The sequence below is a fragment of the Labrus bergylta genome, chromosome 14 (assembly GCF_963930695.1).
Source record: "Labrus bergylta chromosome 14, fLabBer1.1, whole genome shotgun sequence".
In the NCBI taxonomy this organism is placed as follows: domain Eukaryota; kingdom Metazoa; phylum Chordata; class Actinopteri; order Labriformes; family Labridae; genus Labrus; species Labrus bergylta.
The window spans coordinates 5973064-5995363 of record NC_089208.1 but is presented as its reverse complement, the minus strand read 5'-3'; the positions used below and the strand labels follow the sequence as shown (position 1 = coordinate 5995363).

The 22300-nt window shown below is 44.0% G+C and overlaps 2 protein-coding genes across 2 annotated transcripts; both read left to right on the top strand.

Annotated features, from left to right (window-relative positions):
* Positions 1 to 3740: 3740 nt before the first annotated feature.
* Positions 3741 to 4722, top strand: LOC109997056 (olfactory receptor 52D1-like). The gene has a single exon (XM_020651422.3). It carries the CDS (start codon positions 3741 to 3743, stop codon positions 4692 to 4694), a length of 954 nt encoding a protein of 317 aa, XP_020507078.2. The 3' UTR covers positions 4695 to 4722.
* A 4568-nt stretch (positions 4723 to 9290) lies between these two features.
* On the top strand, positions 9291 to 11825 carry LOC109997062 (olfactory receptor 52E8-like). Its single transcript, XM_020651427.2, has 2 exons — positions 9291 to 10239; positions 11677 to 11825. Exons 1-2 carry the CDS (start codon positions 9291 to 9293, stop codon positions 11823 to 11825), a joined length of 1098 nt encoding a protein of 365 aa, XP_020507083.2.
* The last annotated feature ends 10475 nt before the right edge of the window (positions 11826 to 22300 follow it).

Genomic DNA, 22300 nt, shown 5'->3' with positions numbered 1-22300 from the left:
TTCTTTACAGGTCCACACACCATCCAGCCCAGGATAGTCTTTACAGCATAGGGCCCATTGTTTTGACTATTGACTACGTGCCACGGTTCCATAGCCTTTGCGTTGTTGGCTCCAATGAGAAGTCCCACTTCAGCATCAATGTAAGGAAAGCTTATGTCGTTCAGATATGGACACTTTTGGAGATGTGATTGACTGGGGATGTTCTCTTTCTGGACAGGGATATTGCTGTGTATAAAGACCTTTGACAACTGAATGTACTCTGTTTCTTCCAATCCACACACTGCCAAGTGTGAGAGCATGTAACTGCTTAACAGCGTCTGTCCACCAGGTTTATTTTGGCCCATTGTGCTTATCAAGATCTGAGTAGGCTTCCCTTTCACATTCAGTTTCTTTCGTAGTGCCTCTGTACAGAACGTGGCTGTACTGCCGGGGTCCATAAAGGCGTACGTCTCGATGTACCTTCCACCTTTACCAGCTCTCACTTTCACTGGCACAATAGCTAACATACACTCTGACTCTCCGGCCCCAGTGCAGCCCACTACTTCTTGTGCAACAGACTTTTGAGCACCGGCAACCTCTTCTGTTATAGCGCTGTCATCGTTTGTTAACACAGTTGTAGTCTTGGTTGCTTCTTTCTCCTTGTGCAGGATGTGGGGGTGTCTCAGTGAGCACTGTCTGCACACCATTCTCTTCTTGCAGGTCTTGCTTAGATGACCTTGCGTTAAACACCCAAAACATAGCCCTTTTGTCTCAAGGAACTCAACACGCTCTTGGTGTACCAGTGCCTTAAACTTGAAACAAGACTCCAATGTGTGATTCTTCTGACAGAAAAGACAAGGTGTTTCAAAGGCATTAGCTGCTTTAACAGGGATAGCTTGCTTTGCTGTTGTATCCAGCCTTTTTCTCTCCACTGATACGTTGGTTGCAAAGCTGCTTCCTTTCACTCCACCTTTGAGTGGTTTTCCCTTTTCTTTGATTTTTCCCCACTGCAGATGTGCGACTGTCTTGGAGGTCTCCAAAGATTGGATCCATAGCTATCTTTGCTTGATGGTCAATGAAGACAACAAGATCTGCAAATATTGCTCTGTGTCCTCTCCTTTCCTTAATATCAAATGCTGCATTGCGCCACTTTTCTTTCATTTTGTATGGCAACTACTGGATTCTTCTATCCTCATGTTTGTAGGGTTATCCATTTCCTCCAGAAAGTCCACATCTTCCATTGTTTTACAACAGCCAGTCAAAAATACAGCATAAGTGCTTAGTGCTTTTCCGTCTTCAGACTTGATCTGTGGCTATGACAATGCTTTGTCAATGTAAGCACTAGCTATTCATGTCATCTTCAGATTTCTCACAGTCTTTCAGTACTCTCACTTCAGCTCTTTTTTCTGTAATCGCTGACTCCAAAGCCAGCCTTTCCAGTTTGGCTTTAATACGTGCTTCTTCTAGTTCAAGCTCCTGTTTTGCCTGTAAAGCTGCAGCACGTTCAATCAATCCAGCTAGCTTTGCTTTTTCATGAGCACAAACTGATGATATAACTAACTAACAGCTAACATCCAGCTGGCTCCATCTCCGTGCAGTTTTTCTACTAATGTAGTGGCGTTCCTTCTGGACGTCAAAAAAGTCACTTCCTGAGCTGTAGGCACAGTAACTTCAGTCTGACACGAATGACAGGAGATGTAATCCAGTTCAAAACGTTTAATAAAGAAAAATAAAATTCAAATTACAGTTCGTCACACGGTAGAAAAACTAAATGCTCCCGTGCCTTCCGCAGCTCAAAGCATCAATCAACTGCGCACATGACTCACCAAATTAAAGGTCCAATATGCAAGTTTTATCAGGGAGGGAGCATAAAGATATTAACCAACATAAGTTTGTTTTTAAATCTTTTAACATTGTTTCCCTGGTATGCACATGAAATAACATGAAATTATAAATTATGCATCATATCTTAAATTAAGTTAAATTCTCATCTTGTGGCTCTTACAAACAGTGCAATCTTAAAATTGATTCTGAATCGTATTGGGAGCCAATGAAGGGACGCTAGGACAGGACTGATATGTTCCCTCTTCCTGGATCCTGTCAGCAGCCTTACTGCAGGACCAGCTGCAGACGGGACAGGGACGACTGGCTTATCCCAGTATAAGGAATTCCTTGTTAAAATTAAAAATCCCTTATTCAAGAGTGTCCTGGCCAATACAGGCGGCAGCACAACCTTACTAAGGCCAGAAGAACAGAAAGGCCGATTTTGAAGGAGCACTGACTGAAACTAAAAATAGCGAACAATGACATAAAAAAAATGAAGAACAAATTCACTGACCATGGTTTGAAACATTGAAACTTTTCTGCCCAAAAGAAAGACTTGGTAGAATGTTGGTGTGTGAATGTGAATGTTGGTGTGTGAATGTGAATGTGACAATACTGATGGACACTTAACTTAGCAGCCGCTGCCACCAGTGTGTGAATGTGGTTTGAATGGATGAATGAGACGTGGTGTGAAAAGTATTTTGAGGGGTGCTGGTGGAGCAGTGGTTAGTGCTCGCGCCCCATGTATGGAGGCTGTCGTCTCAAGCGGGCGGCCTGGGTTCACATCCCACCTGTGGCCTTGTATTTAAAGAGACATACACACCAAAACAGAGCGTTCTGAGAGAGCTGGTTTATACTGGGTCGCAAACCTCCTCTGGTGCTTGATTCATGTTAAAGTTTGACCAAAGCACAGCACAGATGTTTCATTTAGACCACAGGGGACTGTTTGAAAAGGTGGAAAAGGGAGATAATATGTCCTCTTTAAAGACAAATATGGCAGTTCAGACCTCAGATGGAACGAAACATCTGACAGAACACAGAGATGGAACAAAACAAACTTGACTGACTTTTCAACATAGTTGTTTTTCCGGACACAAATTCGCAACCCACTGATAACGGCTCCGCGACCCACTTTCAGGTCCCAACCCCCCAGTTGAGAACCGCTGCATTAAAGGACTTTTAAATAAACACACACACGCTGCAGCTGTTTCAAGCATCACATTTTATTTTTATGTGTTACTTTTACACTTTGCTAAGGTGTCAGAATCTGTGTTGTTGTTTCTCAACCAAACTTTTCTGCTTTTGTGAAGGTGTTGGAGGAACAACATACTTTGGACGCCATGGTAACAAGTTACACACTTATATCACATGATATCAACGCATCTCGGATGAGCATTGTTAAAAGCCCACCCGTGACCAAGTGGCACACTCTGCTACCTCCAGAAGAGGACAGAAAGCAGGTAACAGGATGTGTGTTTGTTGTACTCTGAACCAACAACTTTAGCTTGTTCTGTGATTAAATGTGTTCATTGTTGAGTAATGACCTCTGGTAACATGATACAACATCTACTTCAGGTCAATGCACTTTTACCTTTTTAGATATTTGATGTTAGACCGTCCAAACTCTAATTGTTTTATATAAGTGTACTTTCTAGCTATTTATTCTTCCAATCTTAATCTCATCATATTTTAACAATTCAAGACCTTTCTAGACATAATCTTACACACTGTATAATATTTTAACCCTGCTTTGTGATTTTAATGGCTCTCTATCCATCTGTCTTCTTGTTCTCGCTTTGTTATCTGTCTTTTAATTCCTTTGTTGTTGACTTGATATCATTGAAATAGCTTTGAGTAGCTTCAATACCAATCATAAAGTGCTTCACCAGCCTGTATTATAAAATGTATGCTTTTCTTTTACAGAGATGAAGTGAAATATGGACAACAGAACCGTGCTGACATTCACGATGACTGCCTATGCTGTCATGGAAAACAACAAACACGAGCTGTTCACTGTATTCCTCTTGCTGTATCTTATCATTCTCACTCTGAATACGCTGCTCATCACCGTCATACATCAGAACAAAGAGCTGCACCAACCCATGAATGTGTTCACATGTATATTATCTGTCAATGAAATGTACGGCACCACCGCGCTGTTACCTGCAGTCATGGCTCTGCTCATGTCTGACACACATGAGACTAGCGTGAAGTGGTGTTTGGCTCAGGTCTACTTTCTGCAAACATACGCAAGTGCTGAGTTCTGTATATTAGCTGTGATGGGATATGACCGGTACGTTGCCATCTGTTACCCTCTACATTACCACAGCATCATGTCTTATTCAAAGATAAGCAAGCTTGTGGCATTAGCTAGTCTTTACCCGCTGATTCTGTTTGCATGTTTCTACGCTCTGACCTTAAACCTGAGCTTCTGCGGAAAAGTGCTGCAGAAATTATACTGTGTGAACATTGAAGTGGTCAAAAACTCATGTTCAAGTGTGCCATACATAAGTATAGTGGGACTCGTACTGATTCCTTTTTTTGTTGTCCCTCAGCTAGTGATGATTGTTTTCTCTTACATGCAAATTGCAAGAGTGTGTGGGAAACTGCTGCGAGAATCTCGGGGCAGTGCTCTTAAAACATGCATCCCTCATATATTCTCTTTGCTAAACTACACCATAGGATTATTATTCGAAGTCATCCAATCTCGATTCAACATGAACCATGTGGCTGTAGATGCAAGGATCTTCCTCTCTTTGTATTTTATCATCATCCCATCAGTTGCCAACCCCGTGCTGTATGGACTCGGTACTCAAATAGTGAGAGTTCACATACTGAAACGTTTTATCAGACATAAGATCCTGCCTTCAAAGATAAGAGACTTTGGTTAGAGCTTGAATACGGACGAACCTATTACATTGCAAAGCCCCCCCCACCCTTCACAAAAGGTTATTCTTATAATGAAATGAATATGATCAAACTATGTGTTTTCTCATTCATCTTTTGGGCCACCTGACACTTTGCTGTCTTTTAACTCTGTTATTTAGATTTTTTTAAAAGGCGGAAAAAGGCAGCTGGTAAAATATTAATAATTAATGTGTAATGTTTATTTTACACTAAAATGATACAATACGGGTCTTTGCTTACATTAATTGCATTAACTAAAATTAATGGTACTATCCTTTACTTGTAGATAAATATGCACGAGCCAAAAATAAATAAGTTTCTAATACATTAGGCCTCTGTGTTGGATTAAAAAAATGTTACTGTAATGGATGCATTGACTTTTTCAGACACACTGTATATAAATTGCTGGATTGTGCATTTCAGTTATTATTATCTTTATTCTAAGTCATTTGATATGTCTATTTTTTAGTTTAAATAACGACAAAGCTTGGCGTCAAATATCAAATATGAGTATGTTCAATGAAAACTTTCTTCAGCTAATGTCTGCATGTAATGGCTTCAAGTGTTTTTTTTTAAAGTGTAACATTGTTGGTGAAGAGGTAAAGACGGTGCTGCTGTCATGAGTTAAGATTTCACGTCTGTAAAGTTTAAAATTGTAAAGGTAAAGCTCCAGGAGACAGAAGGATGAGACTTATTTATTATAAATAAAGCAAAGATTTACTATCATTGATGGTAAATATATTTGAGTTTTGTGAGTTTGTTCTTGAATCTTTAAGACAACATAACATGCACTTATAGCCCTTATACTGACTGCCATCATTATGGAAAAAACCTGTCATAAGCATCATGGTCCTGGAGGTTTCACACTAATTCTTGCTCTGTTGGTACTTGGTGCTTTTTCTTCTGAGCCGGTAACAGTCTTCAGTTGTGTTTGTGTGGAGCAACACATCAAGCTGACAATATGCTTTTATGTTGGACACTGTGCATTGTTGGGCCTGCTTTCTAAGTAAATACTTGCATTTTGTAAAGTTGTTTGAATTAACTTAAGTTGTCATCTTGTGGTTCTTACATATCCGGCCCCTAATGATTAAGCAGGATGATTAAGCCATTACCAGCTACAATACTAAGAGCCATCAAACTAAAGCACTCAACAAATTAATTCAAATAATAAGAGTTATAAGTCACCATTTAACTGCAATTACTATTTTAAACTCTTATTCATCAGTCCCATTTATGTTGTCCATCATGTAGTCTTTGTGATCACACTGCTTCTTGTAGCAGACACAGTTTATTTACAGGTCTGTGCAGCTTTACTCGGCGTACCATTCCACTGGAGTCAGGCAAGGTTTGGATTATTCTTCCCATTGTCCATGTATTTCATGGGGAAGAACTGTCGTTTGAAACATTGAAACTTTTCTGCCCAAAAGACAGACTTGGTAGACTAACTATTCACTTGGCTTTGGCTGTGAGTCAGTTGTGTCTCGACCAGAAGGTCAGGGGTTAAATCCCTGGCTCTTGCAGTAACATGAAGATTCCTTGGGCTGGACACTGAAGCCCAAGTTTTTCCTGCTGTCGCATCTGCGGTGTGTGAATGTGAATGTGACAATATTGATGGACACTTAACTTAGCAGCCGCTGCCACCAGTGTGTGAATGTGGTTTGAATGGATGAATGAGACGTGGTGTGAAAAGTATTTTGAGGGGCGCTAGTGGCACAGTGGTTAGTGCTCGCGCCCCATGTATGGAGGCTGTCGTCTCAAGCGGGCGGCCCGGGTTCACATCCCACCTGTGGCCTTGTATTTAAAGAGACATACACACCAAAACAGAGCGTTCTGAGAGAGCTGGATTATACGGTGTCGCAAACCTCGTCTGGTGCTTGATTCATGTTAAATTTTGACCAAAGCACAGCACAGATGTTTCATTTAGACCACAGGGGACTGTTTGAAAAGGTGGAAAAGGTGGAAAAGGGAGATAATATGTCCTCTTTAAAGACAAATATGGCAGTTCAGACCTCAGATGGAACGAAACATCTGACAGAACACAGAGATGGAACAAAACAAACTTCACTGACTTTTCAACATACCGTATTTTCCGCACTATAAGGCGCACCGGATTATAAGGCGCACCTCCAATGAATGGCCTATTTTAGAACTGTTTTCATATATAGGGCGCACCGGATTATAAGGCGCATAGAATAGAACGTGTTTACAACTGAACAAGGCTGGGAGATATTGTGAATATATAAATATAAATACGTATAAAACGTAACGTATAAAACTACAAAAACAAAAGTACATAAGACGATTTCCCCAAATAATAAATTATTTCTTTGACGTTTCTCTTAACTCTCAAAACGTAGTTTTATACGTAGTGCATTCACAATAACTCAACATTGTTCAAACGTTAATGTGCATATTCACAATATCTCCCAGCCTTGTTCAGTTGTAAACACGTAAAAGAAACACAGTCTGATACCGCTAATTCAAATGTTAGTGCAGGGGTGCCCAAACAGTCGATCGCGATCGACAGGTAGATCGCTGACTGATTCTCAGTCGATCGCGAGATGTTTTGTCAATATAAAATACAATTGTAAAATAGAAAAGTGATTTCAATTTCATCTCATTGCGCTGTTTCCCACACACGATACCTGTGTTGGGAGCCCAAGTATACTTCCGACCTGTGTGTATTTAATTTTTCATTTATTCATGAAATTGCTGCGTGCATGAGAGAGCGAGCGGCGGAGATAGAGAGAGAGAGAGAGAGAGAGCGCGCTCAAGAGAGAGTGCAGGCATGCGCAATGACGTGCAGGTAAAACCGGGGGGGGTAAATGTTTTACCAAAAAGTCATATATAGAAACTATGCTACGAGTATTAAGCGCATTTGATGAAGCTGCAGCTACTTTTCTCTGCTCCTCTCTGCTGTCATGACTGTGAGCATCGCGGGGGACGAGACACACCAACAAACAGCGCACACGCACACTCACACACACGCACACACACACGCACACACACACACACTTGCACTGGAGCGCCAGCCACCACGCGAACCTTTTTACTTTTTACTTTTAGTGCTACAGCACACAGTTGATCCGTGATCCGTACGGACCGAGGTGGGAACACACGTGACCCGGTCAAACAGTCGGTTGGACTTTACTCCGTTCACTCTCACCGTGTCTGCAGCTAATTTAACAAAAGCAAAATCATCTCACAGCAGCCTGCTGTAGTCTGTAGTCTGCATTATTTTTTACAGAACTCTCATTTATTATTTTCTGTTTGGTGTGTGAGTATTACATGCGTTTGTAGGCTGTTGGTAAAGGCTATGGCTCACTATGTGGACAGGTAGATCTCGGCAGACTGGTAACTTTAAAAGTAGATCTTGGTTCAAAAAAGGTTGGGCACCCCTGCGTTAGTGCATAACTCAACAATGTTCAGTTACGTATAACACGTAAAGCTCACTTTTTCAGTTCATTCCCCGTCCACGAATCCCTCGAATTCTTCTTCTTCAGTGTCCGAATTGAACAGTTGGGCGAGTACGGCATCCAACATGCCCGGCTCCCTCTCGTCATTATCCGAGTCAGTGTCGCTGAGCGCCGTGTACAACCAGTATGGATCAACCAATTAACCAATTGATCCATATATAAGGCGCTCCGGATTATAAGGCGCACTGTCGTTTTTTGAGAAAATTAAAGGCTTTTAAGTGCGCCTTATAGTGCGGAAAATACAGTAGTTGTTTTTCCGGGCACAAATTCGCAACCCACTGATAACGGCTCCGCGACCCACTTTCAGGTCCCAACCCCCCAGTTGAGAACCGCTGCATTAAAGGACTTTTAAATAAACACACACGCTGCAGCTGTTTCAAGCATCACATTTTATTTTTATGTGTTACTTTTACACTTTGCTAAGGTGTCAGAATCTGTGTTGTTGTTTCTCAACCAAACTTTTCTGCTTTTGTGAAGGTGTTGGAGGAACAACATACTTTGGACGCCATGGTAACAAGTTACACACTTATATCACATGATATCAACGCATCTCGGATGAGCATTGTTAAAAGCCCACCCGTGACCAAGTGGCACACTTCGCTACCTCCAGAAGAGGACAGAAAGCAGGTAACAGGATGTGTGTTTGTTGTACTCTGAACCAACAACTTTAGCTTGTTCTGTGATTAAATGTGTTCATTGTTGAGTAATGACCTCTGGTACCATGATACAACATCTACTTAAGGTCAATGCACTTTTACCTTTTTAGATATTTGATGTTAGACCGTCCAAACTTTAATTGTTTTATATAAGTGTACTTTCTAGCTATTTATTCTTCCAATCTTAATCTCATCATATTTTAACAATTCAAGACCTTTCTAGACATAATCTTACACACTGTATAATATTTTAACCCTGCTTTGTGATTTTAATGGCTCTCTATCCATCTGTCTTCTTGTTCTCGCTTTGTTATCCGTCTTTTAATTTCTTCGTTGTTGACTTGATATCATTGAAATAGCTTTGAGTAGCTTCAGTACCAATCATAAAGTGCTTCACCAGCCTGTATTATAAAATGTATGCTTTTCTTTTACAGAGATGAAGTGAAATATGGACAACAGAACCGTGCTGACATTCACGATGACTGCCTATGCTGTCATGGACAACAACAAACACGGGCTGTTCACTGTATTCCTCTTGCTGTATCTTATCATTCTCACTCTGAATACGCTGCTCATCACCGTCATACATCAGAACAAAGAGCTGCACCAACCCATGAATGTGTTCACATGTATGTTATCTGTCAATGAAATGTACGGCACCACCGCGCTGTTACCTGCAGTCATGGCTCTGCTCATGTCTGACACACATGAGACTAGCGTGAAGTGGTGTTTGGCTCAGGTCTACTTTGTGCACACATATGGATGTGCTGAGTTCTTTATATTAGCTGTGATGGGATATGACCGGTACGTTGCCATCTGTTACCCTCTACATTACCACAGCATCATGTCTTATTCAAAGATAAGCAAGCTTGTGGCATTAGCTAGTCTTTACCCGCTGATTCTGTTTGCATGTTTCTACGCTCTGACCTTAAACCTGAGCTTCTGCGGAAAAGTGGTGCCGAAATTATACTGTGTGAACATGGAAGTGGTCAAAAACTCATGTTCAAGTGTGCCATACATAAGTATAGTGGGACTCGTACTGATTGTGTTTTTGATTGTCCCTCAGGTAGTGATGATTGTTTTCTCTTACATGCAAATTGCAAGAGTGTGTGGGAAACTGCTGCGAGAATCTCGGGGCAGTGCTCTTAAGACGTGCATCCCTCTTATAGTCTCTTTGCTAAACTACACCATAGGATCCTTATTCGAAGTCATCCAAACTCGATTCAACATGAACCATGTGGCTGTAGATGCAAGGATCTTCCTCTCTTTGTATTTTATCATCATCCCATCAGTTGCCAACCCCGTGCTGTATGGACTCGGTACTCAAACAGTGAGAGTTCACATACTGAAACGTTTTATCAGACATAAGAGCCTGCCTTCAAAGATAAGAGACTCTGGTTAGTGCTTGAATACGGACACGGCTTGAATACGGACACGGATTTCATTGCAAAGCCCCCCCCCCCCCCCCCCTTAAAAAAAGGTTATTCTTATAATGAAATGAATATGATCAAACTATGTGTTTTCTAATTCACCTTTTGGGCCTCCTGACACTTTGCTATCTGTTAACTCTGTTATTTAGATTTTTAAAAGGTGGAAAAATGCAGCTGGTAAAATATTAATAATTAATGTGTAATGTTTAGATAAATATGCATGAGCCAAAAATAAATAAGTTTCTAATACATTAGGCCTCTGTGTTAGATTAAAAAAATGTTACTGTAATGGATGCATTGACTTTTTCAGACACACTGTATATAAATTGCTGGATTGTGCATTTCAGTTATTATTATCTTTATTCTAAGTCATTTGATATGTCTATTTTTTAGTTTAAATAACGACAAAGCTTGGCGTCAAATATCAAATATGAGTATGTTCAATGAAAACTTTCTTCAGCTAATGTCTGCATGTAATGGCTTCAAGTGTTTTTTTTAAAGTGTAACATTGTTGGTGAAGAGGTAAAGACGGTGCTGCTGTCATGAGTTAAGATTTCACGTCTGTAAAGTTTAAAATTGTAAAGGTAAAGCTCCAGGAGACAGAAGGATGAGACTTATTTATTATAAATAAAGCAAAGATTTACTGTCATTGATGGTAAATATATTTGAGTTTTGTGAGTTTGTTCTTGAATCTTTAAGACAACATAACATAAACTTATAGCCCTTATACTGACTGCCATCATTATGGAAAAAACCTGTCATAAGCATCATGGTCCTGGAGGTTTCACACTAATTCTTGCTCTGTTGGTACTTGGTGCTTTTTCTTCTGAGCCAGTAACAGTCTTCAGTTGTGTTTGTGTGGAGCAACACATCAAGCTGACAATATGCTTTTATGTTGGACACTGTGCATTGTTGGGCCTGCTTTCTAAGTAAATACTTGCATTTTGTAAAGTTGTTTGAATTGACTTAAGTTGTCATCTTGTGGCTCTTACATATCCGGCCCCTAATGATTAAGCAGGATGATTAAGCCATGACCAACTACAATACTAAGAGTCATCAAACTAAAGCACTCAACAAATTAATTCAAATAATAAGAGTTATAAGTCACCATTTAACTGCAATTACTATTTTAAAGTCTTATTCATCAGTCCCATTTATGTTGTCCATCATGTAGTCTTTGTGATCACACTGCTTTGTGGCGGTGCCCTGCTCGGCTGCGGCTGCAGTGGCTCGTGATAGCAACACGAATATAATGGATAATAACCCAGTCAGTTCTGATAATTTCACAGTACACCTGCAGCGTAGTTACTCTAAAGTAATATACGACCGCCAGGCAATTTTAGTTTTAGGTAAATCAAACAGTTTCAGTCCGGTAGAAGCAACTACTCTGGACCTTCTACGTAGCCTCGGAATACTACGCCGGCTACATCCAGCGGCCTGTGAAGCAGCGGAGCCTCGTACCAGCGGTGTCCACCAGCGGAGGAGACGGAAGCGGTGTGACCGGAAGCAAAAACGGGGATGCCGAGCGGGGCAACAACCAAGCTAAAAGCTAACCCGCACAGAACGCCGCTTCCTTCCATCCTGCTTTCTAATGTCCGCTCCCTGGAGAACAAACTGGACTACCTGAAGCTGGATTTAACTGCAAAACGGGAGATGAGAGACTGCTGCATATTTCTCACAGAAACGTGGCTGAAACCATCCGTTCCACATGAGGCAGTTAGCATAGAGGGGCTAACATTATTTCGGTCGGATAGGAGCAGCTCTCTCACTGGTAAATCCCGAGGCGGCGGTGATAGCAACAGGAATATAATGGCAAATAACCCAGTCTGTTCTGATAATTTCACAGTAAACCTGCAGCGTAGTTACTCTAAAGCAGGGGTGGTCACACTTTTTCAGCATGCTAGCTACTTATAAAATAACCAAGTCAAAATGATCTACCTACTACAAAAATGCTAAACATATTTATTCATGAATATATTGAGAATTCTCTATATGTACAATGTATGTTGATGTCCCTTGCATAACAGCATGAGCCCATATTGCACAACACAACACAATTAACTATGTACATTTTTTGTCATTACCTTATTCTGATGACTTGCACTGAATGGAATCAGCCAGGGATGCATAGTCCGGACAGTAGCTGCTGTTAGCCAGCCTCAAGCACACTTCCAAATGACCATCAGTTATAGTGGAACGGTACTTGGACTTAATGATCTTCATGTGGGAAAAGGCTGACTCACATAAATAAGTGGAGCCGAATAAAGCAGTCAAGGAGGTAGCACATTTCCTCATGTTGGGGTACTTTTCCTCTGTGAGTAAGTTCCAGAACTCTCCATGAGCTCTGGACTTCAGCTGAATGTCTGCTTGTAATGTCAAAATCTCATCTTCCACTCCAGAAGAGTTCAAGTGAAACAGGGTTGAAATTTTTGATGCGAGTGAATCAACCTCAGCATCTTCCCGAAAAGGATAGCACATGAATGTAGCGACTGGCTCGAGCAAAAAAAAGTCTTGAAAGTGTTTGTCAAACTCTGACAGACATTTGTCAATCTGCTCTGTGTAGCGTGCACTGTCAAGTTGCACACAGGCCTTCCCTTGCATCTCCAGCTCTGACGCCAGGTTCTGGACGTTTGCCAAATCATGGCGCCGCAGCTTTGAGGAGAGATGTTGCATCTTTCGTTTGAATGCATTAACTGAGCTGATCATATTAATTACTGTTTTGTCTTTTCCCTGCAGCTCTAGATTAAGGTCATTCAATAGGTTTGTCAGATCAGTTAAAAATGCCAAGTCTAACAGCCACTGACCGTCATTTAGTTGCTTGTATTCTGCATGTCCAGCTACACGGAAAAACTCCTTAATCTCCGGACAGAGCTCTCGAAATCTTTGCAGGAATTTCCCTCGACTAAGCCATCTCACGTCAGTGTGTAGCAACAACTCAGAGTGGTCGCAGTCAGCCTGCTCCAGATGTGCACGGAATAGCCGTCTTTGAAGAGATCTGGCGCGAATAGAACAGGCGATCTTCATTGCCACATCCATGATCTCTTTCATGTTGAGCATTTTAGCGCATAACGCTTGTTGGTGTATTATGCAGTGGTAATTCAGGAAGTCCGGGAAAGCATCGTCCTCCCTGCATTTGGCAATAAATCCATTCACACGGCCAACCATTGCGGGTGCTCCATCCGTGGTGATGGACACCAATTTGTACACTGGGAGCTGGGTTTTCGTGATAAAGTTATTGAAAGACTGAAATATATCCTCTCCTCGTGTGTGTTCTTTCATGGGCAGTAGTGTTAACAGCTCCTCTTTTGCAGTCATGTCAGTAAACACCATCCGAATAAAAATGCACAACTGGGCTGTGCCACTCACGTCCGTAGATTCGTCCAACTGCAGTGAGAAGCACTCGCAATCTGCGATGTCCTTCCAAAGTTGCTGCGTCAAATCCTCGGCTATGGCTTCACTGCGCCGTGTAACTGTACTTCTTGACAGCTGGAGAGCTTTGATCGAAGATAATTTTAGTTTTAGGTAAATCAAACAGTTTCAGTCCGGTAGAAGCTACTACTCTGGACCTTCTACGTAGCCTCGGAATACTACGCCGGCTACATTCAGCGGCCTGTGAAGCAGCGGAGCCTCGTACCAGCGGTGTCCGCCAGCGGAGGAGACGGAAGCGGTGTGACCGGAAGCAAAAACGGGGATGCCGAGCGGGGCTAACAACCAAGCTAAAAGCTAACCCGCACAGAACGCCGCTTCCTTCCATCCTGCTTTCTAATGTCCGCTCCCTGGAGAACAAACTGGACTACCTGAAGCTGGATTTAACTGCAAAACGGGAGATGAGAGACTGCTGCGCCATATTTCTCACAGAAACGTGGCTGAAACCATCCGTTCCACATGAGGCAGTTAGCATAGAGGGGCTAACATTATTTCGGTCGGATAGGAGCAGCTCTCTCACTGGTAAATCCCGAGGTGGCGGTGTTTGCATATACACCAACAACAACTGGTGCAACAACGGTGAGATAGTCTCAAGTCACTGCTCTCCTGATGTAGAACTACTGACTATAAAATGCAGGCCTTTTTATTTACCCAGGGAATTCACTGTTATGATCTTCACAGCAGTATACATTCCTCCCAGTGCAAACACCAGAGAAGCCCTGAATGTTTTATACCGCTCCATCAGTGAACTGCAATCTACACATCCAGAGGGAGTTTTCATTGTGGCAGGGGGACTTTAATCAGGCCAATATGAAAACTGTTTTTCCTCATTTCCATCAATATGTGGATTTTGCAACCAGGGGTGGGAGCACGCTGGACCTGGCCTACAGCAACATCAAGAAGGCATTCAAGGCTGCACCCCGCCCCCACCTTGGCTCCTCAGACCATCTCTCTGTGATGCTAATTCCAGCATACAAGCCCCTGCTGATCAGGAAAAAACCCACAGTGAAGCAGGTGAGGGCCTGGCCTGAGGGAGCTATGGAAGCATTACAGGACTGCTTTGAATGCACGGACTGGGACATGTTCAAGGCGGCTGCTACGGACAATCACCAGACGTGTGTGGAGGAGTATGCTGAGTCTGTGTCTGCATACATTCAGAAGTGCATGGAGGATGTTAGTGTGATCAAGAACATCTCCACACGGGCCAACGAGAAACCCTGGATGACTAGTGAGGTACGTGCAATGCTGAAAGCCCGGAACGACGCTTTTAAATCTAGCGACATGGTGGCACTAAAAACAGCCAGAGCCAACCTGAACCGTGCCATAAAGGTTGCAAAGCGTGCTCACAGTCAGAAAGTGCAGGACTTCTTTGAGGACCCCACGAACACCAGACGAATGTGGCAGGGCATACAAGTCATCACAGACTATAAAGCTACTCCTCCCCCTCGTGACAACAACATCAACTTTCTCAACGACCTCAACCACTACTTTGCAAGGTTTGAGGCACTCAACACCACTCCAGCGAGGAAATCTATTCCTCACTCCAATGAGCAGCCAATCAGCCTGGACGCAGCTGATGTCCGGAGAACCCTGAGGAGAGTGAACACCCGGAAAGCAGCGGGCCCTGACGACATACCGGGACGGGTGCTTAAGGAATGTGCTGACCAGCTGGCTGGGGTTCTCACAGACATCTTCAACACCTCGCTGATCCAGGCTGTGGTACCTTCATGTTTAAAGACTGCTACAATTATACCAGTGCCTAAAAAATCCACAATCTCCTCGCTCAATGATTACCGCCCTGTAGCACTAACCCCCATCATGATGAAGTGCTTTGAGAGGCTGGTAAAGGACCACATTGTCTCCAGACTTCCCCCCACATTCGACCCGTACCAGTTTGCTTACCGCCCAAACCGCTCCACAGAGGATGCCATCTCCTCTGCACTCCACCTGGGCTTACAACATCTGGAAGAGAAGGACACACATGTGCGGATGTTGTTTCTGGACTTCAGCTCAGCGTTCAATACAATCATCCCGCAGCATCTGGTGAGCAAACTGCCCCCCCTTGGTTTCAGCACCCCCCTGTGTAACTGGCTGCTTGACTTCCTCACAAACAGACCCCAGTCTGTGCGGGTGGGCAACAACACCTCCAGTGTCATCTCCCTGAGCACCGGCTCCCCTCAGGGCTGCGTTCTGAGTCCACTGCTGTTCACCCTGATGACCCATGACTGCTGCGCCAGGTCCACTACTAACCACATCGTGAAGTTTGCAGACGACACAACAGTAGTGGGCCTCATCCGTGACAACAACGACATGGACTACAGAGAGGAGGTGAAACATCTGGTTGACTGGTGCAGAACCAACAACCTGACCCTGAACGTCGATAAAACCAAAGAGATCATCGTCGACTTCAGGAGGCGCCAGCCCAGCCACACACCACTCCTCATCAATGGCACAGCAGTGGAGAGAGTTAGCAGCACAAAGTTCCTGGGGGTGCAGATAACAGACACTCTGACCTGGTCCCTTCACACCGGCGCTCTTGTGAAAAAAGCGCAGCAGCGCATGCACTTTCTGCGTCGGATGAAGAGAGCACACCTCCCTCCTCCTATTCTCACCAACTTTTACAGAGGCACTATAGAGAGCATCATAACAAACTGCATCTCTGTCTGGTCCGGAGCCTGCAGTGCCTCCGACTGGAAGTCCCTGCAGAGAGTGGTGAGGACGGCAGAAAAGATCATTAAGACTCCACTTCCTCCCATCCAGGAGATCGCAAAGATCCGCTGTCTGACCAGGGCTCAGAAAATCAGCAGACACCTCCCACCCCCACCAAGGACTGTTTTCGCTGCTGGACTCTGGAAAGAGGTTCCGCAGCCTCCGAAGCAGAACTTCCAGGTTCTGTAACAGCTTCTTCCCACAGGCCATAAGACTTTTGAACAGGAAAAAATAATCCCTCCATTCCCCCTCAAACCCCCACACAGGACTACCTCACTGGACTGTAAAACACAATATAACGTGCAATATATTTATCTGTATAGTATTTTTACTCATAGTTTTTCTTTTTATATCTATTTATATCTGCACCTTATTTTTAATTTTTATATGTAAGTACATGCTGCTGTTTTTATCCTGCACTACAACGAGCCAAATGCAACGAAATTTTGTTCTTATCTGCACTGTAAAATACAAGTTTGAATGACAATAAAGAAAGTCTAAGTCTAAGTCTAAGTCTAAGTTCTTGTAGCAGACACAGTTTATTTATAGGTCTCTCCAGGACGTTGGTTTTGGTCTGCAGCTTTACTTGGCGTACCATTCCACTGGAGTCAGGCAAGGTTTGGATTATTCTTCCCATTGTCCATGTATTTCGTGGGGAAGAACTGTCGTTTGAAACATTGAAACTTTTCTGCCCAAAAGACAGACTTAGTAGACTAACTATTCCAGACCAGAAGGTCAGGGGTTAAATCCCTGGCTCTTGCAGTAACATGAAGATTCCTTGGGCTGGACACTGAAGCCCAAGTTTTTCCTGCTGTCGCATCTGCGGTGTGTGAATGTGAATGTGACAATATTGATGGACACTTAACTTAGCAGCCGCTGCCACCAGTGTGTGAATGTGGTTTGAATGGATGAATGAGACGTGGTGTGAAAAGTATTTTGAGGGGCGCTAGTGGCGCAGTGGTTAGTGCTGGGGATCCCACCTAATGGTCCAGTCTTCCTGAGTGGTGGAACTGACGGCCAGGATGGACCCACTGAGGCAGCAGGGGCCATCACTGATGGGGGGTTGTATGAAGAGGCACAAGCTCAGGGGCTGCACATCGATACCTTTCTAACCAACAATGATTCTAACACCTTCTTCTCAAGTCTCTCTGCTGGCAAGCGCTTACTTGTTGATGTATGGAGGCTGTCGTCTCAAGCGGGCGGCCCGGGTTCACAGCCCCATGTAAGAGACATACACACCAAAATGGAGCGTTCTGAGAGAGCTGGTTTATACTGGGTCGCAAACCTCCTCTGGTGCTTGATTCATGTTAAATTTTGACCAAAGCACAGCACAGATGTTTCATTTAGACCACAGGGGACTGTTTGAAAAGGTGGAAAAGGGAGATAATATGTCCTCTTTAAAGACAAATATGGCAGTTCAGACTTCAGATGGAACGAAACATCTGACAGAACACAGAGATGGCGGCGCGAGCACATCGCGAGGCCCAGCGTCTCTCTCAGATTTGCAATTTTGCTGTAATTTTATTGTTAATTTCGGGTCTGTTCGCACGGAACAGCCTCGCCTTAACATCCTACACCCGACAGGAACTTTTGGATATCGGAATACACCTCCCTGATGATTTAATCAACAATCTTCGACTCATCCCTGAGATTGCCAAAACACCCGAGGCTACGCACTCTACCCGGCCGGGCGGAAGTGCTCGCAGGCGGCGTCGAGACCGTAAACAAAGGCGGGGGAAGCGCGGAGGTATAAGGGCTAAGCTAAAGCTAACACCGCACCGTCTCCCGTTACCCAGCATTTTCCTCGCTAATGTGCGGTCTTTGGTGAACAAAATGGACGAGTTACGACTTCGCATCATCCACAGCAAGAGAATTATGGACTGTAATGTCATGATATTCACGGAAACATGGCTAAACAACGGAGTACCGGACGATGCTATCAAGCTAGCCGGTCGCCACACACACCGAGCAGACAGAACAGCAGAGGACTCCGGTAAGACCAGAGGAGGAGGGCTGTGCATTTATATTAACAAAGCTTGGTGTACAGACTCTGTCATTATTGGGAGACACTGCTCAGCTAACATAGAGTTTCTCATGGTTAAATGTAGACCTTTCTATCAGCCAAGGGAGCTCAGCTCCACTATTGTAACTGCAGCCTACATCCCCCCTGATGCCGATGCTAAAGCTGCTATGAAGGAACTTTACACCGCTATCAGTAAACAACAGACTGCTCACCCGGAGGCTGCATTTATAGTTGCAGGTGATTTTAATCACTCAAACTTAAAGACAGTGCTCCCTAAATTTCACCAGCATGTTTCCTGCAATACAAGAGGAAACAAAACTTTGGACCATGTTTACACAAACATCGCAGGGGCCTACACCACGACCCCCCTCCCCCACCTGGGACAGTCAGACCACCTTTCTTTGTTCCTCATCCCCAAGTACTCCCCACTCATCCAACGTGTGAAGCCATCAGTGACAACGATTAAAGTGTGGCCAGCGGGGACAGACTCTGTACTTCAGGACAAGTTCCATCACACAGACTGGAGTATGTTTGCTTCGCAGGCTACCTTGGGCTCTCACACAGACATTGACACCTACACTTCTTCTGTGCTGGATTATATCAATACCACCATCGACAGTGTTACAACATGGAAGCAGATCACCACGTACCCAAATCAGAAGCCATGGATGAACAAGGAGGTGCGTCTCCTGCTGAAGGCCCGCAACACCGCCTTCAGATCAGATGATGCAATGGCCTACAGCGTATCCAGGGCAAACCTGAGGAGGGGCATCATCAAGGCCAAGCACTGCTACAAGCTGAAGGTAGAGGAACACTTCTCCAACTCCGACCCCAGACGCATGTGGCAGGGCATCCAGGCCATCAGTGACTATAAACCCAGAAACTCCACCCCGATAACCACAGATGTCTCCTTCCTGAACGAGGTAAATCACTTTTATGCTCGTTTCGATAGAGACAACAGAGAGACACAGACCACGACCAGACCTCCTGCAGACAACCAGCCCCTCTCACTCACCTCCACAGATGTCCACGCTGCACTGAGCCGGATCAACGCTCGAAAGGCTGCTGATCCAGACGGCACCCCCGGGCGCGTGCTTAGGGCATGTGCGGAGCAGCTCACTGGGGTTTTTACGGACATCTTCAACCTGTCCCTCGCCCAAGCAGCTGTGCCAGCATGCCTCAAAGCCACCTCCATTGTCCCAGTGCCGAAACACTCCAGCCCGACAGGCCTGAACGACTACCGCCCTGTGGCACTCACACCCATCATAATGAAGTGCTTTGAGCGACTGGTCCTAGCACACCTGAAAAACTGCCTCCCACCCACACTGGACCCATTCCAGTTTGCCTACCGCAGCAATAGGAGTACAGAGGATGCAGTCTCCACTGCGCTGCACTCTGTGCTCACTCATCTGGACAATAACAACACATACGCACGAATGCTGTTTGTTGATTTTAGCTCAGCATTCAACTCTGTCATCCCCTCCAAGTTGAACACTAAACTCGGAGACCTGGGCTTCAACTCCTCCCTCCGTCACTGGATAATGGACTTTCTGACCAACAGACCCCAGTATGTTAGGTCAGGACACACCTGCTCCACCACCATCACACTTAACACAGGCGTACCACAGGGCTGTGTGCTGAGCCCATTCCTCTACTCCCTCTTCACCCACGACTGCAGACCTGTACATGGATCCAACACCATCATCAAGTTTGCGGACGATACAGCGGTGATTGGCCTCATCAGCAACAACGATGACACGGCCTACAGGGAGGAGGTACAGCATCTGGCCGCCTGGTGTGCTGACAACAACCTGCTCCTCAACACCAGCAAGACGAAGGAGATCATCGTGGACTTCAGGAGAGAAAGAGGAAGCACGCACAACCCCATTCACATCAACGGGATGGCTGTTGAACGTGTCTCCAGCTTCAAGTTCCTGGGGACTCACATCACAGAGGACCTCTCCTGGTCCACTAACACCTCCAGTCTGGTTAAGAAGGCTCATCAACGCCTCTTTTTCCTGAGGACACTGAAGAGACACCACCTGTCTTCAGCTGTACTGATGAACTTCTACCGCTGTGTGATCGAGAGCATCCTGACCAGCAGTGTCTCAGTCTGGTACGGAAACTGCTCTGTCGCAGACCGTAAGGCGCTACAGCAGGTGGTAAAAACCGCCCAGCGCATCACAAGGTGTCCACTTCCTGCCATTGAGGATGTCCAAAGAAAACGCTGTCTGCGGCGAGCTCATGGCATCCTTAAAGACTCCTCCCACCCTGCCCACAGACTGTTTACCCTCCTGCCCTCCGGCAGGCGCTTCAGAAGCTTCCGGACCAGAACCAGCAGACTGAGGAACAGCTTTTTCCCCAGAGCTGTTTCTCTACTGAACTCTACCCCCCGAACTCTGAACTCTGTCTCTCTCTCTCTCTCCCTCTCTCTCTCCGCACCCTGCTAACCCCCCTTTCCCCTGCATATCACCTCACACCCATCATCCCCCGACCACTCCTCCTGGTCACACACACACATCTCTCATCCATCTGTATTATTATTGTATTATAGTATGTTCATATTCTTTAAATTATCTGTAAACTTGTATAACATGCTCACTGCATCTTAATCTGTATATTATTAGTATAGCATGCTCACTGCATCTTAATCTGTATATTATAATCCTAAAAACACACTTATTTTGTAGCATTACTTATTTATAGCATTTATTTATATTTATTGCATCCCATTAATCCAGCCGTCCAGATTTACCTAATAATTCACTTTTTTTGGCTACATCTGTAAATTTTGCAATTACTGTACATAGCACAGAATTACTGTACATAGCACAGACTCTTGCACTCAATTACTGTACATAGCACAGACTATTGCACTTTCTGCTTATTTGCACTTCTGGTGAGATGCCAAACCTCATTTCGTTACTCTATACTTGTATATGTGTAATGACAATAAAGTTGAATCTCATCTCATCTCATCTCATCTCAGATGGAACAAAACAAACTTCACTGACTTTTCAACATTGTTTTTCCGGGCACAAATTCGCAACCCACTGATAACGGCTCCGCGACCCACTTTCAGGTCCCAACCCCCCAGTTGAGACCCGCTGCATTAAAGGACTTTTAAATAAACACACACACGCTGCAGCTGTTTCAAGCATCACATTTTATTTTTATGTGTTACTTTTACACTTAGCTAAGGTGTCAGAATCTGTGTTGTTGTTTCTCAACCAAACTTTTCTGCTTTTGTGAAGGTGTTGGAGGAACAACATACTTTGGACGCCATGGTAACAAGTTACACACTTATATCACATGATATCAATGCATCTCGGATGAGCATTGTTAAAAGCCCACCCGTGACCAAGTGGCACACTCTGCTACCTCCAGAAGAGGACAGAAAGCAGGTAACAGGATGTGTGTTTGTTGTACTCTGAACCAACAACTTTAGCTTGTTCTGTGATTAAATGTGTTCATTGTTGAGTAATGACCTCTGGTACCATGATACAACATCTACTTAAGGTCAATGCACTTTTACCTTTTTAGATATTTGATGTTAGACCGTCCAAACTCTAATTGTTTTATATAAGTGTACTTTCTAGCTATTTATTCTTCCAATCTTAATCTCATCATATTTTAACAATTCAAGACCTTTCTAGACATAATCTTACACACTGTATAATATTTTAACCCTGCTTTATGATTTTAATGGCTCTCTATCCATCTGTCTTCTTGTTCTCGCTTTGTTATCTGTCTTTTAATTCCTTTGTTGTTGACTTGATATCATTGAAATAGCTTTGAGTAGCTTCAGTACCAATCATAAAGTGCTTCACCAGCCTGTATTATAAAATGTATGCTTTTCTTTTACAGAGA

Excerpts from the sequence above, each read along its gene's own strand:
- LOC109997056 (XM_020651422.3), top strand. The coding sequence starts at position 3,741 with ATGGACAACAGAACCGTGCTGACATTCACGATGACTGCCTATGCTGTC.
- LOC109997062 (XM_020651427.2), top strand. The coding sequence starts at position 9,291 with ATGGACAACAGAACCGTGCTGACATTCACGATGACTGCCTATGCTGTC. Across the intron at positions 10,240-11,676 it reads TTCAAAGATAAGAGACTCTG|CCTCGGAATACTACGCCGGC; the intron begins GTTAGTGCTTGA and ends CCTTCTACGTAG.